Source organism: Saccostrea echinata, unplaced genomic scaffold (genome assembly GCF_033153115.1).
Source record: "Saccostrea echinata isolate AGI-Se365-2 ecotype Australia unplaced genomic scaffold, CSIRO_AGI_Sech_v1 ptg000030l, whole genome shotgun sequence".
Classification (NCBI taxonomy): Eukaryota; Metazoa; Mollusca; class Bivalvia; order Ostreida; family Ostreidae; genus Saccostrea; species Saccostrea echinata.
In genome coordinates, this window is record NW_026889779.1 from 2,558,770 (window position 1) to 2,580,108 (window position 21,339).

General features: G+C 32.7%; 1 protein-coding gene across 1 annotated transcript in view; it reads right to left on the reverse strand.

The window, feature by feature from the left end:
- LOC133197101 (AF4/FMR2 family member 4-like) overlaps positions 1–21,339 on the reverse strand; it is a 41,070-nt gene that overhangs the window by 13,323 nt on the left and 6,408 nt on the right. Inside the window, exons 2-11 of the mRNA XM_061332943.1 lie at positions 17,996–18,119; positions 16,127–16,699; positions 13,389–13,418; positions 12,125–12,217; positions 10,763–10,796; positions 9,947–10,004; positions 8,763–8,799; positions 6,324–6,406; positions 3,666–3,873; positions 2,071–3,251 (exon numbers count right to left, since the gene is read on the reverse strand). Of these exons, the coding sequence (XP_061188927.1) occupies positions 2,071–3,251; positions 3,666–3,873; positions 6,324–6,406; positions 8,763–8,799; positions 9,947–10,004; positions 10,763–10,796; positions 12,125–12,217; positions 13,389–13,418; positions 16,127–16,699; positions 17,996–18,119 (2,421 nt within the window). The remainder of the gene's footprint in view (positions 1–2,070; positions 3,252–3,665; positions 3,874–6,323; positions 6,407–8,762; positions 8,800–9,946; positions 10,005–10,762; positions 10,797–12,124; positions 12,218–13,388; positions 13,419–16,126; positions 16,700–17,995; positions 18,120–21,339) is intronic.

A 21,339-nucleotide genomic window follows, 5' to 3' on the forward strand; every position in this document is an offset into this window, starting at 1 on the left:
GGCACACAAGTAAAATAAACATGAATTAAATTGTTCTTCAAATAAAAGAGTACAATTAGCAGGATAAAATACTGATAAATTAAAATAGCATTCTGTACCACTGCAAAAACATGTACGTATGAGTTAATATGATAATGCATAAAATATTGATTCTGACTTGATCATGTTACTTTTTGACAGACATGATTGATGCAAAATGACACCCTAGCTGTAGCATTAAATGAAATTCAACCCTGGAAATGTTGCGTTTTGTATATTTTGCATATTCTTTACTCAAAATGTCAAGGCTGTGTTTGTCACTTTACATCACAAGCAGGTAACATAGCTATATTTTCTTTTGTGGAAATGTTTACAACAAAACTTTTTGAAGAAATGTAAAAAATAAAATTCCTCAAAATTTGCAGAAATGTAATACACCCATTGGGTTGACAGCTTGTTATAAAACAAGCCATGAGAGGAGATTTTTTTTTTTGCCAATGGACTAGTAAATAAATATTATGGACTAGTGATTTTCACATGCTTAGTACCAGGTAGTCCTTGGACAAGTGAATGTTTGGGGAAAATTTAAACCAATAGGACCTAATTTTCTATTCTGTATATATTCATGTATATAATGCTCTGATATCTGGTATATATTGTACATTATATTGTACATAGAACCTCATGTACCAGTAATATAGTTTTGAGAGAATAAATTTAACTTGAACTTGATATCAATTTAAAGCAGTAGAAAAAGGATTTGACCAAAAGAAATTCTCAAAAATGTAGTTACCTATGTAGATTTATCAAAGAAGATTTCATTGAGGTTTATGGGGACAAGCCATTGTTTTTTAAATAAAAATTCAACTACTAAAAAGATAAAAAAAAATGCTTTGGTGGAAAGATGTATTCAATTATCAGGAATAGAATAACAATTAAAAATTACATTTTTACCAAATAATATTTAAAAAAAAAATTATTTATATTGATTAAAAACAGAGGTAGATAACTCTTCTAGAACAGGTCAATTAGGATCTCCACTTCTATATAAAATGATAATAATAATTGAGAATTATGTCTTAATTTACCGAGTATTCAACCAGTACATATCTGTTTAGCGTTATGTATTCAATTCCAATGAATCTGAGGCTATTAGGGATGGATTACCTTTAGTTAATATAACACTTTAGATGATAAATTTTCCCTCATAAATTTTACAGCAATCATTTTCTAGGCTTGTGAGATAATAATACATGTATACCTGATACACTGATAAAACACACATTGATTTTGTCTAGTGCTTATTTAATTAAAATCCAAACAAAAGGCCCTTAGATCTTTACTACCTAAGTGTAATGAATTTCTTACCCATAATTGGGACAGGAACTCTGGACTTGTTACAGTGCTAAAAGAATCTTAATATCTAGAGCCCAGAGTTCTTTTTTGTTAACATTTCACAAATGTACAATATAAAATTTACATAGCTAATATACAAGTATACAGATTAACACAAAAGCCTACAATATGAGTAGATGCAGGTTGAGATTCAAGATATTGTCAGAAAAAATGTTGAGGGCACCAGCATCTTGATATGGGGCCTTTAAAATAGCAAACAGCTTCATCTGATCTGATCAATCTCTATCAAGACCTTAGTACATTTTCACTGTTACATTCAGCCCAAGGACTCACACCAACCATTGTTCTGCAATATTGTACACCATATCACAATGTGAAGACTTCAAGCTCAGCTTCAGTCCTTTGAGTTGCAATCATAAATTCTTAATTTCGCAGTTGTTTTCCTTATCAACTACTTCATTTCATGTGATTGTTAACATGAATGACATCACAATAATAAAATGATTTTAAAAAAAAACTAATGAAATAAAAAAATTAATTTAGATATAAGCCTTAGGTGATTATTTTTTTCATTTCACATTGCCATAAATGACACATACTGCATACAAGTTTTTTTTCTTTTTTAGAATGCACTATATCCAATTAATATGCACACTTGTGTGATTAATAGCACTGCGACATGAAAATTTAGGAAATTAAAAAACATCAATGCATAAGAGATATGTAAGCACTTACTCTCGAGAACTTCCTAAACTGTTTCTTTTGCTACTTCTTTTATCACTTCTAGCACGTTTTTTATCATTCTCAATGAAGTCCAAGTCTGATTTGCGTTTTGCACTGGTAATATCACCATTCATTGTCAGAGGCGAGTAATGCGATGAAAATGGCACTGGTATGGTATTATGTTGTGGGGATACTGGTTTAGGGCATTCGATGAGAACTTTGGAGTCTACAATATCGTCATCTATATCCATATCACTATCGCTGGCATTCTCCTCATGTTTGATATCTGAACACAACTCTTTCTCCTTATATTCTGAACACACTGTACTTGGGGAAGTATTGCATTTGACACTTGGTTTTGCTAAAGACAGGTTAAGATGAACAATAATGCTGGGTTTACCATTACTATTGTAAGTTAAACCTGGAATTGAAGGTTTGGGATTTGAATTTTCTGGAACATTAGGAATAGGTGACAAGGGAGGATTGACAGTGATTTGCTCTATAATATTCTTAATATCATCAAAGCTGTGGTTTTTCTTGTCATTATTTTCCTTATTCTCTTTGCTTTGTCTTCTATTGCTTGACTTTGTTTGGTCTCTCCTATCTTTGGTCTTCACTTTCTTTTCAGTAAAATTGTTTGGAATCACTCGATTTACAGACCCACCTGTCCCTTTGTCAAAATCTAACTTTTTCGTCACTTCTGACACAGATTCAACACTTTTCCTCAGTATTTCGGGAATAATTTCTTTCCCAGGAGTCACAGATTCCACATCTACCTCCTCATTTTCACTTTGCGATTCATCAGAAGATAAAACTGGCTCACTGAGTCTTTTCCTCCGCACTCGACTCTTAGAATCAGGTGTGGAAGTCTTGAGTTTTTCACTTGATGAAGTATGATTGCTGATTTTAGATGGAGGTGACTGATGTGCACTAAAACTGCTAAACGGTGATTTCTGTTGAGTAACTTTCTGTTTTGTCTGGAACACTGGTGACCAGTCATGCCCACCTGTATGGTCATCTATACGAGCCAACAGGTCATTTATCACCTGTTCATTGTCTTTTTCTGATGCTGTTGTATTTGGTTTGTCTGACAATTTGGAATTGTCATTGGAACTTGGAAGCTGAGAAATGGGAGATTCCACATTTGTTTTGATGAAGTTACTTAATGCCCAAGTGGAACACGTGGAACTTTTCTGGAACAGAACAAAGATTGTCAAAGATTTAATCGGATGTAACCATGAATTTCTGTCTAGTTTTCCAAAAGAAAAAAAAACAAGTGAAATACAGCATGAACACCATAACTTTAAACAAATCTCAAATATTACAAGTCAAAACAATCTGACATGAATGCAATCTTGAAGAATATAAAGCTAATGAAAGGAAAAATATTTTTTTTTCATATCTTATACTTTTGATGAAAAAATATGAAAACCCAAGAATAAGATCATGAAACCTCAAGTTTAATTCACTAGATAGTGAAGTTATGCTTATCTAAAAATTGTTGATACTTAGTTGAAACCTGACATTCTTGTTGATGCCTTAGCTATATACTTGGTTTTATTATATAACTTTCAGCATGCCCCCCTTGAGTATATCCTGTCACTTACAGATGTATCAAGTCCTTTATCTGACAGTGAGGAATTTATTTTGGCAGGAGTTACTTTTTCTTCCTCCTCCTCCTCTTCGTCATCATCATCATCATCATCTTCATTATCATCACTTTTATCCTCCTCCTCTGAAGACTGACTTTCACTGTCAGATTCATTACTATCATCCTCATCCTCTGATGAACTACTTGAATCTCCAGAGTTCATCCTGAAAATAAGATTAATAAGGAATTTTACCTTAATATAAATCAGATATCATTATCCTTGTACTGTTTGTTATTGATCCCTACCTGTCACATCATATGCTCCAACAAACAGGAAGTATACACAGTTCAATACAAATGATTGATCTACTCTATCAACTATCAGTCTGATTATGCTCAGAGAACTAATACTTTTCTGCAGATATTGATTTTTTCAACATGTCTGCACAGTAACAACTTACATGTACTTAAGTTGGGTTTAAAGAATTGAAATTACTTTAAAATAAGGTGGAATAAATTATCACTAATAAATATCCATAAAAACATAAACTTATTCATGATACATGTACTATGCTTATCATCATGTCTGTTTGAATATATTGGATTTCTATTGAAGACAAAAATATCTAACCTGTTAGTTAGATAACACTGGCATCATACACCTACAACTTCCATGGATAAGGTGTTAAGTTCCAAAGTAACCAAATTAATTATGCAGTCATTTAAACATTTAATGAGAATGCAGAAGTGATTACCCATTTACCTGTGGGCTACATTTCTCTTTCCAATTGTGTGATTTTCTGAGAGGCTTTAGCCATAATGAATCAATTACTGATGATTTACCAATCCTGCTACAATTATTTTTTTGCAGCAGGCCAGTGTCTGAATCTGGCAGTGAAGGCAATCAATAGCTAGTGGAAATACAAATATACTCTCCGTTTACAAGATTATTTACAAGAAACTTAAGATAACAGGATATCTATTCAGTTTTACTGCCATAAAACATAGCAATGCGGAGTCTGCATTCATTAGTAGAAACCATGTTGTTTTTCTGAGTCTGCTCCGATCAACAAGTACTTCCTTTACAAGGTTAGGCCAGATTAGCTCAGTGACTAAATATATCATATGCAGCACATTAAATCCACAATTCATCAAGAAATAATAGGCTGCAATTGCCTGTCATTCTAAAGACAATGAATTAATGCTGCCAATGATGAATCCTCTGTACTAGGTTGTGCGAGATAAAAGCACAAAGAGAGAAAAGAAAACAAGATAACATTTAACACCCAAACAAAATCTAGTGACCTAAGAATGAAAACATTACCTGTTAAGAGTTTCTACTTTAAATAACACATCTGTCTGGGTCCACCTGAATTGGGCTCCCAAATCACTAAGTCTGATCTTAACCTAACACAAAATCTTGTAATGGGAGTTGTTTTCTACAGGGTCATAACATCAATCAATTTAGAATAAACTGCAATGCACTGAGGCAAGCTTGCCAACCATGAAACAACTGTATGTTGAGAGAGTGAACAATCAATAGATATTTTTATAGCTTTAGATATTATTCCTCATTTTCTTTTGTTATTCTGATCTAATAACCCAGTAGCTATTCAATTTTTGGCAAAATAATTGCTTCATTCACCTATTCAATAAATAAGAATTAAATATAAATACCAGGATTGATTTTAATTTGGAATGTGAAACACCCAAAGTGGTAATAAGAATTGAAAGAGATACTTGGTTGATCAAGCATTAAATATAAACTCTATACATCTTCATTCAATATACACTTGACGAGAGTGATAACCCTTAAAAGTGCAATTAAAGAAGCTGGCCTTGAGTGACATAAAGCACTTTTTTAGATTGGCAAAAATTGATTATTAAAAAAAAAAACCTTTAAGTTACCTATATACGTATATGAAATTTTGATAAACTATATTCATGTATTGATCCTGTAAATTTTTTTTTTAATATTTTTTTTACATGGGTATCAACTTTCTGTTTTAAATTAAACATTTTAAAAAGAATCATAAAAAAAATAATATAGTTATCATAAGACATGAGAGATAATCATTTGATGTCGTTGAATACATCAACTACACCCAATACACTATGTCTTGAATTACAGCCATTTCTGCTAAGATTGAAAGTCATTTTAAATGGACCATCAAACTGGCTGCCATCAAACTTAGATAACACCTTCATCCTTATCTCTGACCTGTAAGAACTTCAATAAATGTTCTAAAATAAATCTTATCTCATTACTAAAACTGCAAGTCATGTTTTCCCATTTTTTGTACGTGTTTGGTTTAAGGGAGAACACAGATTGATTCCTTTGTTCTTAAGATGAAATTCTATTAATAACAATTTCATGCACAGGAGGAGTAGATGGCACAGACTAGTTGCTCTATAACAGACAGTGCAGGGTTTGTTGTACCAATGCACCACGACAGATCTGTCAGAACAATTACTCAATAAACACGTCTAACAGAAAACAGAGATCTTAAAAAATTATCCCTAGCTTACACACTGCACATAGTGCGAGTTTACAACACCTGTGAAAACGGTAAACTGACTCACACTAATCAGCACTGAAAAAAACGTTCTAAAAGTTTCCTGTCATCTCATCAAACTGTTGTTTAACAACATACAATTAGGTTATGATGTTTACCTCTGTTCTTTTGTTGGAGCATTGGTGCCTGGTCCACTAATGGAGACTGAAGGTTGTTTAGAATCGGTTGTATTTGATGCTCTCTGGAAAGAAACAAAAAGTCATCCTGTAGATTTCAAATCTAACAATAAAAATGATGCTGTCAAAAGTTAATGCCAATCCATAGTAGAATCTAGACCCACTGTGCGTAGATCTAACAGATCACTCCATTAAGAGGTGATGTCGGTCAATCACAAAATATCAAATTTATGTTTATCTGACATTCCATTGGTAATATCTATGATAATGTTTTGCCATATATCATGATCAAGTCCATTTACAAACAGGAGTTCTTTTAAAAAATTTCTCAGGTAAAGGTACTTTGACAGAACGTTTTCCCCAGTGTAAGGAAAATCAATACCTAATTGTTTACTTGATCACATATTTTTATCGCTAACTTTCCAATCACTGGAGATGAGAGACTCCATTAATATAAACACAAAATGCAAAACATGCACCGTGCTGCATGTATTTAAATGCATATTTGACATGGAAATGAACCTAAGACCTACAGGAAGATTAAATTCCTTAATTTAATCTTGGATATCTAATCTTACATGGTGAATATTCTATCTAATAATACATTTTTTAGTTACAGAATTTAACACAGTGAGTTACATAAATGATGAACACTTAGGAAGTTAATCCCACTCAATACTCATATTTCACATGTTTTTTATTTATAACATTTAAAAAATTGTGTTTGTTAAAGATATTTTTTATAACTAAAGACTAAGACTATAGAAAAAGCCATGGAATTACAGTATCTTAAATATTTCAATTTGATGTATTTTGATTGCTTGAATAACAGAATAGACTGCCCTCCCCCCTCCTTTTTGCACATATATTTTATTTTCCTCCTAAAATTGAATCAAAGTTACATATCTTTTAACAATCTCTGAAGTCTACAACTTCCTTCACTTACACTTCTTACAGAAAGGAAATAATTTTCTGTTCACAACAATAATTACTTCTTAAGCTGCATATATCACAATTAGTAATAATTATAATTTGTATGCTCTCTATGAAGCAGAAGAGTATTCTGATGTTTGTTTTCTCTCTGATTATGACCACCTGGAGCTACAGATCAGACCATCAGTTCAGTTTCCACCTGCCATCCTTTTATTATGGCTTAAAGGGGATCATAGTATTTCATATACACCATCTTGTTGTCAGTTAGCAATATCTGTGTTGAACATAAACATTTATATATATACATATCCACAGCCCTCATAATCCTGCAGAAGTGGCATCTTTTCATGCTCCTGAAGAGAGACTAACATGCACAAATGTTTTGCTTTCGTAAGTTAAGTATAGCCTAATGTTCTAGTATTAAGTGCCACTGTTTTACCAACCGGAAGATGCTGGATTTAATATTGCACTATTAATCCATGAGGCATGTTGTTAAACATCTAAATGTTTTACTTCCTTAGTGATTTGATGAAGCTGTTTAAGAAACAAACATGATCAACATTGCAAAACTCTAGCTTATTTAATGAATCCCTACATAAACATGTAAATCTTGGCGTTATGTGCTAGGATTTAATGTAGATATGCTAAACATAGCTAGTGTTAGGAAGGTTTAAATGAGAGTATAAGCATAACCAGTACTAATATGGTAAAAATGAAGACATACTACCCGGTAACTTAGACTAGTGCTAACTAGATAACAGCTAAAGTTACCATTAGCTGGGTATAAATGAAGATAAACCAGTACTGGGTATATCTATGAATGTATCCTAACTTAACTATGGTTAATTATGGATTATAATAAACTAAAACTAACCAAAGATAGTATCAGCTTGGTGTATCAAAGAGTGTAAACTAAAACATGTTAGCTAAGTATAAAGTAAGATAACAAAGCACAGATGTTTTTTTAACAAGCAGGTATCAATGAGAGTATGCTCACTATACTACATATAGTATAGTTCAATATATCAATCTTGTCATCAAAATAGCTGAAGGGTCTACATTCATCCAAGTATACATTTTATTTAATTTCTCTACGTTAAAAATAAATCATGATATTCTAGTTCTGTACTGCAATATATTGGATATATTGTAATACGTCTTCCAAGGCAATATACTACTACCACTAGAAAGAACTAATATTTGCTGTGTAACATTTAGAAGCCACACTAAAGACAGTCAGTGTTAGCTAGGTAACAATGGAAAAAAAATACAGCTAGTGTTAGCTAAGACACAATAGTAACGAAACAGCCAGTGTTAGCTGGGTAACTTAATACAGCTTAGTGCTAGGCTAAATGACAATAAAGGTATGCTAAACACATTCAGGGCCAGCTGAGTAGACACGAGTGGTTGCACGTAACTTGTTAGCATTTGCTAGAGAACAATAATTGTATACAACTGTTAGATAGGTGGCAAAGAAGGCATACTTACCACAGTTATATCAACTGCCTGCTCTCTTTCTGAACCTCTGAAATGTTAAACAAGATAATTAAGAAGTCATCAAATGAAGCACTCTAAAAATTGCAATATGAACTGATATCCTTTAAGTGCATGTATAATATATAGTAATTTTTAGAGTCACTCTTAGAAGAGTTGACACTAAACTGTTGGTATAATACACAATTTTGATTTCTGGTACATGTCAGTAGAGACACTGATCTCTCTCTGTTCAAGGTGTGTTCATGAATCTCAATTTCTGGGAACCACTACCTCACTTTTATGAACAGTGATAGTTTCACAGAACCTCAGGTATTCTCTATAATCTGACATTTTTTTCAGTTAGCAACTTTGAAGGTAATTTTAGCAACTTTGAAGGTAATGCATTTCCAAAGAGTTGGAAGAGGAATTATTTTGCCACATCACTTTTTTCGGCACAAAAACTGAACCTAAAAATTTTGCAAAAAATTGCATAACTTTAAAAATTACTCAATACATAGCATTTACAGTGACATTATTAACATTCTTTGAAAGATTATTCCGTAGAACCTCACTTCATTTGAACATCTAGAGTTTCACAGAATCTCGCTTCTCACAAATTTCTACATTGTTTAACTTTTCACAAAAACATCAAGAGTAACATGGGACCTCACTTTTCATGAATATCTCAAGTGGCACATGATGTCACTCTTTATAAATGTCTACCTTGACATTGAAACCTCACTTTTAATGAATGCCTACTGAGACACAGGACCTCATTTTGCTTGTAAGTTGGACAAAAACCTCAATTTTTATAAACTTATAAAAGAAGACACAGACCAATGACCTAACACTAAATGGACATCTACAGGGAACAAAACCTCACATTTTACTAATGGCTATTTGATTTAGTAAAACTGTTTAATAAATGTATTAAATGATACAACAAATTGTTATCTTTTTCACTTCATAAATAGTTTTAAAATGATCTAGCTTGAATCATCATTCTTTGGGGGAAAAAATTGATACCCCTCTTTTTTAGATTTTTTCTTTAAATCTGGCCCAAAGATTTAATGGCAATAATAATCCACAAACATTTTGAAATATTTCTTTTGAATCTTCAGAAGTAAGTATTTCATTCCTTACAAGGATTTTTAAATCAACAGAGTAAAACATGCCATACAAAAAAGTTTCTTTACCTGAAATTTGATGGATTTGCACTAGGAGAATTCTTAGATCCATCTGTAATACCATTTCCTAAAAAAAAAAAAAAATAAAAAATATTGTGACAGAGAAAAACTTGTATAATTCCTATGCATCATGATCATTAAAATACATTTTCCTCCTGAAAAAATAATTCAAAAAAAAAATCCCATCATTTTCCATTAAAACCCATTTAAATCTTCAATTAAGGCTCTGATATGGACTACTTTTAATACGTTTTTGGATCAGTTTAGAGTCTGTTGATTCATATTCACAAAAGAAGAGTTTATGCAAATGAAGGAACTAATCTCATTTACTAACTATTCCTTTGCATTTACTGACACTGTGATTAGGGTATTTAATTTTCACAGATCAAACGTTCCCTTCAGATGGAATGGTTACCATCTTACAAGACCGGAAATGTTACATCCATCAATAAATAATTCACCTTAGATTTTGAACAGAGACTATTGATTTTCTGTGACATAAAATACATCACCTGATGGCATGTTTTCCAGAAATGATTGCCATTTTACTAGGTAAAAATCAATGCTTTTACATGTAGGTTAAACCAATTTTAGATGGCAGTTTTCTGAACTTGAACAATGAAACAATTTTCTTGTATAATTCCACATCATATGGATAATAAAAGAATAGGTCCAGTTTCCCCTCAGTATTTACATTTTTTTTAAAATTGAATTTTTGAAAGGAATACTGAGAATCTGAATTTTAAGATTTTCATCTTGTATGGATTAGAAAAAAATTATATTGATCCATCTTCATATTTCTTCAAATAATGAACACAAACTTACTTTGGATTTTGAGTTCACCTGTTTTGCTTGCACTCTGAAAAAGAAAAAGAATATATCCATGAATTAAAACTGCGACTCCAATCCATAGTTTTCTGAATCTTCAAAAGATAAAAAAAATCTTACAAAACTCAATCCTGATCTCAAACTCTGTCATGAACAGCAAACTACCAAGTCTCAATCTTATATCTCTAAGTGTAATCCAAAACACAAGAAAACAAAACTATCAAATACTTTTAGTCAATAGAGGCTATAACCTTATAACTGGTAGGAGCTGCATACTTCCCTGCAGCACTTGAACCATGTGATAAATAAAGTATGTGCATGATCTTGATGACATCTTAAAACCCATGTCAATAAAATATACACAAGTACCTGCAGGAATTAAAATGTTCAGAACATAAAGCATGACTTTGTTATTTTCACTCGTGATCCCCCCCCCCTTCTTTTTATCAGGTTGATTTCAAAACGTGTTTTAAAAATCCTGTAATTCTTATCTCTCTGTAATTTCTTCCTATCATTACATTTACTAAATGACCCATCAATACAAAGGGAAAAAACATAGTAATTTAACATTTTCTCTTTCAAATTCTTAATTAGAAAAAAATGATTGCCTTGACTACAACATACAATTTTTTTTAAAGTTTGTTTTTCCTAAAGGAAAAATTGTCCAAAAACTAAGGGGGAGGAAGGAATGCATGACACAGTAGATTACTGTAAATTTCTTAAAACCCTGTATAAAAATGATCAATGATCTTTGTTAAAACCCATATTAAATAACATGTACTTAAAACTTGATTTTGGAATTTCAGTTTGCTAATATTTCTGGGAACAAAAAACAACAATGAATTTTCTTTAAAAAAAAGTCAATGTTCCTGCTATCAAACTCTTTAATCTTAAAACATGAACTTAGATTTATCTGCTTCTATATTTAATTTCTCCTTAAACACTTCAGATGTCAACAAAAAAACTTCTAAACAGATTCTGTGAAGTCAGCAAGTTTGATAACCTTAGCAGAACTCACATATGACAAAAGTACAATGCAGTCAATTTTAAAACCCTAAAACATAATTCCACACAACCTCCTTTTGTCCTCGGCAATAACCGTGGCCATCTGTGACCCGCTCTTCTCAATGATACTACTTATTCTTTACAATCAGATGATCAATATAAAAAAATATTAACATTTTTACTTTGTAACACCTTGATACCCTACATGAAAGGTCTATCTCTTTATTTCATTTCTATGATTTGCAACATTTTTAATGACCTACTATCTAGGGATCTGGGTTACTTTAACACACAAATCAATACCATGATTATATAACATCTGTGTATTCAGTGTTACTATTCTACAAGTGGTACCTTGCTGGTGGGGGAACTAGTTGGAAATGGGAACTTCTCTTCCTTGCGAGGGGTTTGAATGGCAGTGTGCGGTTGATGCATTTGAGTCATCTCCTGCAAATCAGTTTCATAATTATATGGTTTTTCACATTTCCCCAATCAATGATTTTCATTCTTTCAAATTAAAAATTCATAAAATGTTATTTTGAAAAAAATGTTAATAAATGTTAATAAAGAATTCCAAATACATTCTTATTTAGGCATTAGCCTGCATTTCCATTTTATTGTCTATTCCTATTATTCTTTCCATTTTATTGTCTATTCCTATTATTCTTTCCATTTTATTGTCTACTCCTATTATTCTTTCAAGAAGATCATGATTTATGGTTCATCATCCCTCTGTTTTTGCATTTATGTTATATTTTTTTCAAAGAGAACTAATTCATAACCAGAAGTCTCTGATGAGATTGTAGCTCTGCTGGTTAAGGAAGAGAAAAGTAGCACTTGGACTTGAAACAATATCAACATCAATAAAATGAATAAATGATCCTGGGTTAAGTCTCTCTGTGTGAAAAGTTTTAATGCATTACATTAAAACTTTGTAGGAGGAATAGCATTCTGAAAGAATTTCATAGAAATTTCTATTTATTATTACATGGCAACACCATTTATAAATTTTTTTAAAAAATCAAAAAGGAGAATTACATAAATTATATCTATGTGATAATGTATGGAAATGTGCAGTCTACTTGTATACAAAATTTTACAAAATTAAGACCAAAAAGTTAGAACAGTAGCATTTTTTAAAGGATTTCAATGATATTTCTATTTTTAGTAACTTTTGACAACACCCTTCATCTAAATTTAAAAAAAAAAAAATTGTCTCTTAGTGTAGTTTACTTGTGCACCCAGTTTTATTGAAATCAATCAGGAACTTTAAAACAAGCAGCATTCTAGGGGGAAAAAAATGTTTATAGACAAATAGAGACAGAGATGGACAGACAACAGACACCTTACTATCACATAAGATCTTCTGGTCTCTAACCAGTAGAGCGAATAAAAATGCACAAAATTTCAGCATACTTTGTGGGGCAAAAGGGATATAGTATAATAGTCAGTCAGCCCCCTGAGAGTTAACTCTTATCAGAGGGTCAGTGACCCTAAGTCACTTAAATTTTAGAGAGAGAGAAAAAAAATCAATTTGTCATAAAAGATTCTTGCAAATGTTGAAATTTTCTATTTTTGCTATCATCATCTACAGAGGACTTCTCATAAAAGACCGTACCTTTAAAATATCTTCAACACTGTCCACCTCCTGAAAATAACAAGAAGCATGATTAAGGTGTCAAATCTGCAACATCTTTGTCTAACCAAAGTTATCAAAATCCTGATAAGCTGGGGTCAAACAATGAGATTTGAGATTTTTTGTCCATCTCAATTCTGGGCATTTATAATGTAATTTTTGTTCAGAATACATCAAGTCTGTACATGTCATTATTTGAATTTACTGAAATCAAAGTGAGGGGAAAAAAATAAGCATTCATAATGAGTTCCCACAATAATTCAAGGTAAATGATTTTTAATTTGTAAAAAATTATACTTTTCAAAATATGACTGCGGCACAAAAACAAGAGGCCCAGGGGCCACATCACTCACCTGAGCACTGTGGCCAGGAAAAAAGGAAAATCAGTTTAGTATTGAAAAGCTTAAATGCATAAATGGTCCCAACCTACCCCTAAAAGGGAGTGGGGGGGGGGGGGTATGACTTGAACAAAATTAAATCTACACTGCTTACATAATTTTTTGACTAACTGTGACTTTTTATCTACAAGCTTAAACTTTCATTGTGGCCCCACCCTACCCCTGGAGGTCATGATTTGAACAAATTTGAATCTACACTATCTGAGGATGCTCTCATATAAATATTACAAACTGTGGCTTTGCTGTTCTTGAGATTTTTAAAGGTTTTTCTTATATATTCCTATATAAAACTTTGAACGTTCATTGTGGCCCCACCCTACCCCCGGGGGTCATGATTTGAACAAACTTGAATCTACACTACCCAGGGTTCTCACTAGGATTTTGCTAACTTGAGAAGATTGCGTCCCAGCTAAATTTGATGCGTCCCAGAAAAATTATGTTGAGTCCCAACTATAAATTAATGCAGTATCCTTCCATCCAAACATCAATAAAAATCTTTATCATTTTATCAGTTTGTTTTAACGCAATATTAAACATATTCAAGTATATAAACTGGTAATGCATTCAAGCCATATTCTAAAATACACGCGTAATCAATTGCCATAAAAATAACTTGGTGTTTATAAAGCTAAAATTAACTGTTGCATAATCAAGCAGTACCCAAAAAATGACTGTACACAATCACAGGTGTCATGTGCAATGAGGCGTAACTAATCCTGTCGGTCGTCTGCACTGGGTGAAATTCACGAGATAATCAAGCCGTATTGTGTATACAAGCAGTAATTATGGTTTCTACATGTAGATAACACTCAAGATTCAAAAGTGTTTTTTTTTAAAAAGCTGCAGTGTGTTTACAGCTGTCGGAGTTTTGCATGCGAAGCTATTATGACTATGGACTAATAAACATGAAATATCTTGTGATCGATCCCTGTTTAAAAAAAAGAGAAATAAGTACAAGAAAAGTTGTTCCTTGTATAAACTTTATGATAGTTACAGGAAGGTTTCGATTAAATATTTCTTTGACAAATCCTAACATCTAAATTCCCCGTTTTCGAAATCATTCGTATTTTCTCGCTAACGAGGACGCGTCCGATCATGAGTCCGCGGACGCATCGTTTTTAAGAACCTTGCGTCCCAAGTAATTTTGCTGCGTCTAGGACGCAGATTCTTGCGTTAATGAGAACCCTGACTACCTGAGGATGCTTTCAAAAAAAAATATCCAATCAAAGCTTTGCTGTTCTTGAGAAGAAGATTTTTTAAGATTTTTCCTATGTACACATATGTTAAACTTTGATCGTCTATTGTGGCCCCACCCTTACCCTGGGGGTCATGATTTGAACAAACTTGAATCTACACCACCTGAGGATGCTTCCAATATAAATATGATCAATCATGGCTTTGTTGTTCTTGAGAAGATTTTTAAAGATTTTTCCTATATATTCCTATGTAAAACTTTGATCGTCCATTGTGGCCCCACCCTACCCCCGGGGGTCATGATTTGAACAAACTGGAATCTACACCACATGAGGATGCTTCCATATAAATATGACCAATCATGGCTTTGCTGTTCTTGAGAAGAAGATTTTTGAAGATTTTTCCTATATATTCCTATGTAAAACTTTGATCGTCCATTGTGGCCCCACCCTACCCCCTGGGGTCATGATTTGAACAAACTTGAATCTACACTACCTGACAATAATTCCATATGAGTTTCATCTTTCCTGGCCCATTGGTTCTTGAGAAGAAGATTTTTCAATAATGCCATTAATTTTTTGCTATTTTGTAATTATATCCCCTTTGAGGAGGGAGTGGCCCTTCATTTGAACAAACTTGAATCCCCTTTACCCAAGGATACTTTGTGCCAAGTTTGATTGAAATTGGCCCAGTAGTTCTGGAGAAGGAGATGAAAATGTGAAAAGTTTACGACAACAACGACGCCAACAGACAACGAACAAATTTTGATCAGAAAAGCTCACTTGAGCCTTCGGCTCAGGTGAGCTAAAAAAAGCTTTTTCTCTTGTTTAGTGTCATGCATTTATGAAAACAAATTACAATTATTCCCTCATGAAAAGATATCTTACATTTCTAACAAATCCTTTTCAAATTATCTGTTATCTATTAATAAGAAAGTCATTATCTCTATCATAAACACACCCTTTTCCCCAAACTTCAAATGAAATACCCAGGAAATTATCACCAGTAACTATATATTTAGTTCTATTAACAGAACATGGTTTCTATTTTTGGATTAAGTTCTTAGAAATAGATACACATATTATTACTTTTTTTATTCCAGTATATTTTTAAAATACTTTTTATTACCTTGTTGATTCGAAGTGGTGGAAGATTATGTTGTTTATTTGGCTTCAATGGAGCAGGAATGCCATTCATAGAGTGGTATTTGTTCTTACTACTCCCCTCCCCTTTCTCCTCACCCCCTCTCCCATTAACTGGTCCATTCTTTGTGGGGGTGTTCTGTCCCTTTTTTATTGGGCTTGGTGACCTGTATTCCTTTTTTATGGGATGATGAGATTTGTGCTGATCTGCTTTCAGACCATTGGACGCTGAGGATGGTAGGTGTGGCTTCTTGTCTGATGAGGAGCCTGGATCACGAGATGAAGCACTGCGCTGTTTGTCAAGATAACTCTGATAAGTATATGATTTTGCAGGAACATTTTTAGGGGTATTTCTATCTTCCAGTGATCTTTTGGCTCCTTCTGTCTCTTTAGAATTACTAGTTCTAGAATCTAGTTTTCTATCTGGGAATGACATCCTCTTTTTATCTGGTAAAGGTGTTGCAGGCTGCTGGGTAATGCCTATAGCATCTCTGTAATTCTCCATGTTACATTTTCCTAAGGTTGCTTGAATTCTCTGGGCTATTGGATCTATATTTTTCTACAAATAAAAGTTAAAAGACTTAAAAAAAATCTCTTTCCATTCTTTTTTTTACAATGGCTTCATTGATTGCTTAAGTAGTTATTCCTTCTATTCTACTGTATTAAGTATGTTGCAGCTGCATAAAACTTCAAATTCTTACCAAAGTGTTACACCTACAGATGAATGAATGTACAAGTATGTGTAGGTACATGTACTGAAACATTGTAAGATGAACTAATATAAACAGAAACACACAAGCTGTGGTGTCACATATATATTCTTAACAGCTTCAGCTGATTTACATCTCCCAAGTATCTTTTTCATGATAATAGTCAGGAAATTTCATATTGTCAGAAATTTGGCCCTATTGAAATTTTATTGATTACTCTAAATTCAACGTATGCTAAATGTATTGAGACTGCAGTTTGTTTCTAAACAATTTCTAGGCCAATAATTTTTGTCATCATTCACAGATTGTAAAGTCAATTATATTCTGCATTCCCTTTTTAATTTTCATTTTGAAAAAATAGGTCATATAGATTATCAACTACTATAAATAATGTAGTTCATCTGTGTCAATGACCAAAATAGACTGTAGTTCCAACAAAACTTGTGAAAATAGAACTATCAATGTGTTATATTTGGAGGGAAAATGGTATATAGTGTTATATTTGGTGAGGGGTAAATGGCATATTGTATTATATCTAGTGGGTAAATAGCACTTTTTTTTTTTACCTGGTTATTAATAAAAAAGGAAGAGGAAGGTACTAAGAGCACTACCTGTGTGAATATTACACACTACACAACTGTGTCTTTAAAACTGGAAAACTTCCATGAGAATATCTCAGGTAGAAGGAAGAGAGGACTTAAATAATCTATTACAAAACTGGCAATCAATCAAACACTGACAATACAGGTGCTATACTGGCCTCACTCACAAGTTTCTAAACACAGCTTAAAAGGTAAACAATCTAGGAATACCTTATATACATTGGCTGAAATGCTTTCTCCCCACTGTGTTTAAGGATAACAAATTAACAGTTTTAAATAGCCTGTGCAATGCAATTTCCAAGATCAGTAGACGAGTGGAGGATCAGTTATTTATTATGTCTCTTTTCAAGCCATCCATCAAATCAATTCTATTTGATCATGGACAAACACATATGTATATGACCAACTTGCTTAAGAAGTTTATGAGTAGCTTGACTTGCAGATCTTTAACTGATTAAGACTTTTAATTCATTAAAAATTACTTCAGCCTGTTGAGTTCAGTGGATTAAATGGTTAAGGGAATACTTATTAAATATGTGGTACCTTTTTCACTGGCTCAGAGAAGAGACAAGTGTTAGCGACAATATCATTCTTCCTCTGTCCTTCCATAAATTTGCGGGCCTGGTTTTCCCTTTCTCTCCGAGCCTGCTCTTTTTTGATCTCCATACTACAATTAAATGAACATTTTAACTAATGAATCACCACATACTACCTTTGCTTCTGTCTGTTAAGTGTATTAACTTTTTTTTTTTTAATTTCAAAACGATAACACTGTAGGATTGGTTACCAATCAATGCTACTACTGGATAAATTCAACATCTGCCAAATGCTGAATCTTGCAGAGAAAATGCATTTTCTACTAAATTTTTCACAATCAATCAATCATCAAAGATATACAGTGTATATCATATTAAAGATAATGTCTTCATGCCTACAAAGATACCACTGAAGTATAACTATATTCATAATATTATGGCTTGAAGTCATTCACCTTCATGCACATTGTGAATGACAACAGCAAAATTAATACCAATATCTTCATCGACATATTAATCTACTAAATGAAAAATAAGAGGATCTTCTTAGACTTTATCATTAGTACTTATAATCTATTTCTGCATTCTCAAGAGATAAAGTTATCTTACATGGGCTAACATGTTAAATCCATACACATGCTTACCAAATATGCCCCAATAAGAGCCTAGGGCTAAGGCACTTCAAAATATTGAAAAAGCTAGTCCTTAGATTTACCTTTGATAAATTATGGTACATAAAAAAGGATAAACATATCAAAACACACTGATAAGAAAACGTACAGGTTTGTCTTTATTAGACTATCTTGTTCCTTTTATGGAAAATAAAATTAACTGACAAGAATTTAAATATGCTTTTTACTAATGTACAATGCAGGATGGATAAAAATTAATCACAGATGATGTTCTTCGAATGATACAGGGACATTCAGTAGGGCTTACCAATGACCAGGTTAAATCACTAATGGAAAGTTTATCAGTAAGATCACATAAACCTTTATTTATGTTCAATCTTACAATTTTACTTGGTTATTTAAAACCCATCATCCACTATTTAAATCATATCATGAAAGTCTAGGTAAAAGAATTTTCATTCACTTTTGTTTTTGTGTGCATTTTTTGTATCAAAGCCAGGAGTTTTCATGGATACTGAGATGTTTTGGAACCAATTGGTAGGGAAATTCTAGACACACAATTCAATCTGTGGATTAATTACTGAAAACAGTGACATTGTTGGAAATTTGCCTCAAATGTTAGTAAGGGGAGGGGGTGGGAAGGGTGAGGGCAGCATTTCTTTTTTTCAATGAAAATCACCATGAATCAGGCTCATGGGTGCTTATTTGGGCAAATTCAGTAAAGACTGTTAACAGTAATTTCCATGTTGAATTGAATGTAGTAATGAATATTCTAATGTCTTATAATGACACATACACTAGTCATGATGATTTATGAATAATGCTGTTCAGTAAATGCAAACAGATAATATATATGAGATTTCCCTGCACTACTAGACATTAGCTGCCCCTATACCATGCCACCATGCTCCATAAATTCAAAGTACTAAAATCTTCATATTTTTCCCTCTCTGCAATAATCACATGATTAATGTCAAATAAACACACAGTTTTACTGACCCAAATATGACAGTATATTATTCTTTTCACAACTGTCCTTGGGAAATAAGGTAAGACCAGTAGAAGTTCAAGATCATACCAAAAAACACAGAAATATCAAGGCAAAACTTGGCAAGCAATACACTTATATAAAATATACTTCAAAAGACTAAAAAAAAAATGGTTGATTTTCATCTTAACTTTAAGCAATATGTTTAAACTGCACCAAGTGCAAATTCATCATTATGATTTAGACAGATTCTTAACATGTTTAACATCATAAACATACAAATTCCCACATATTTCTGTATAGCATATGAAAAGCATTATTCTATGTACTACATATGTCAGTTAATAGCTAATTAATAAGTTTCTTGCTTTGTCATGTGTTGATAACAGTTATGAAAATTGAGGTCTGCATACAGCTCTTTCATACTATAGTTTGAAAAAAAAATCTTAATTTTCATTCCTGTCTACTTCCACTGAAATGAAAAGTTTTTAATAGCCTACAGTATACATTTATTGACAGGGTTCAAGGGCAACATGCGTTTCATCGGACCCAAGAACCAAACTGTTTGCCTTAGGCCCTTAGTTTTACTGAGCGGTCATAAAAAAATCGATGTTTGATCGCAGAGCGAGATATTGGACCTGTCTATGAGATGTCGGACCGCTTACGTCACATTGTGGGCGGGGTCAGCTGTATCTTATTTGCATTCGTTGGAATTTGACAGAACTTTACAGAATTGACCAAGTTTAGACCGCAGTGCGGGTAAACAAAATTTACATCATGTTATGTCAAAATAAAAAGTAAAAGGTATAACAAAACATTTATTGACTGTGGTCTCGGGCAAAATGCATTTCGACCCCTTGAACATAACTGTTTGCCTGAGGCCTAATGCCCTCGAACCCAGTCAATAAATGTATATTGTGCCCAAGTACACAGTCCATAAATGCTTTGTTATAACTTATACCTTTAATTTATTTATTTTATTATTATCTTTTTTTGGACATACATGTATGTCAAACATCAACGAATGCAAATGAGATTTAGCTGATCCCGCCCATTGTGTGATGTAAGCGGTCCAATATCTCATTTCAAACACAGATTTTTTATGACCGCTTAGTAAAATGTTGAAAATGTTATACTTTAATTACTGGTAGTATTGATTTTTACACAAAGTTTTAACAATTTTTTAAAGGTATAAGCACATGGGTACTTGGGGCCAGCCCCCACTTGCATGTGGGTATAACAATGCTTTTTAATACATTTTAAATAAAACACATTGTTTATAAAATGAAAGAAAAAGTGAGCAAGCTCACATACCCCACTCTCCCCCAAAACTCGACAATGCAACACGTAATGAATGGCACAGTGCATTTTAAATACACACTATTCATCTCTATATTCAAGATATGGCTAAAAATCTAAGTTGAAAAGTGCCGAAATTTCCAGAAAAAATAAAGGAATCGGAATTTCCTGGTAATATGCACATCTACAAATTGTGTCTTAAATATCTGCAAAGTTTGACAAAATTCTGTGCAGCGGTTTATGAGGAGTTGCGCTGACAGAAAAACAGGACTGACGGACTGACTGACACACTGAATGACTGACACACTGACTGACGGGTCAAAAACATTATACCTCACGCAACTTGTTGGGGTATAATTATGCATTAAGAAAATTATCATAGGTCAGCATGAATATTTTGAAAATTTTGTTTGTTTTTTTAACTTACACAGT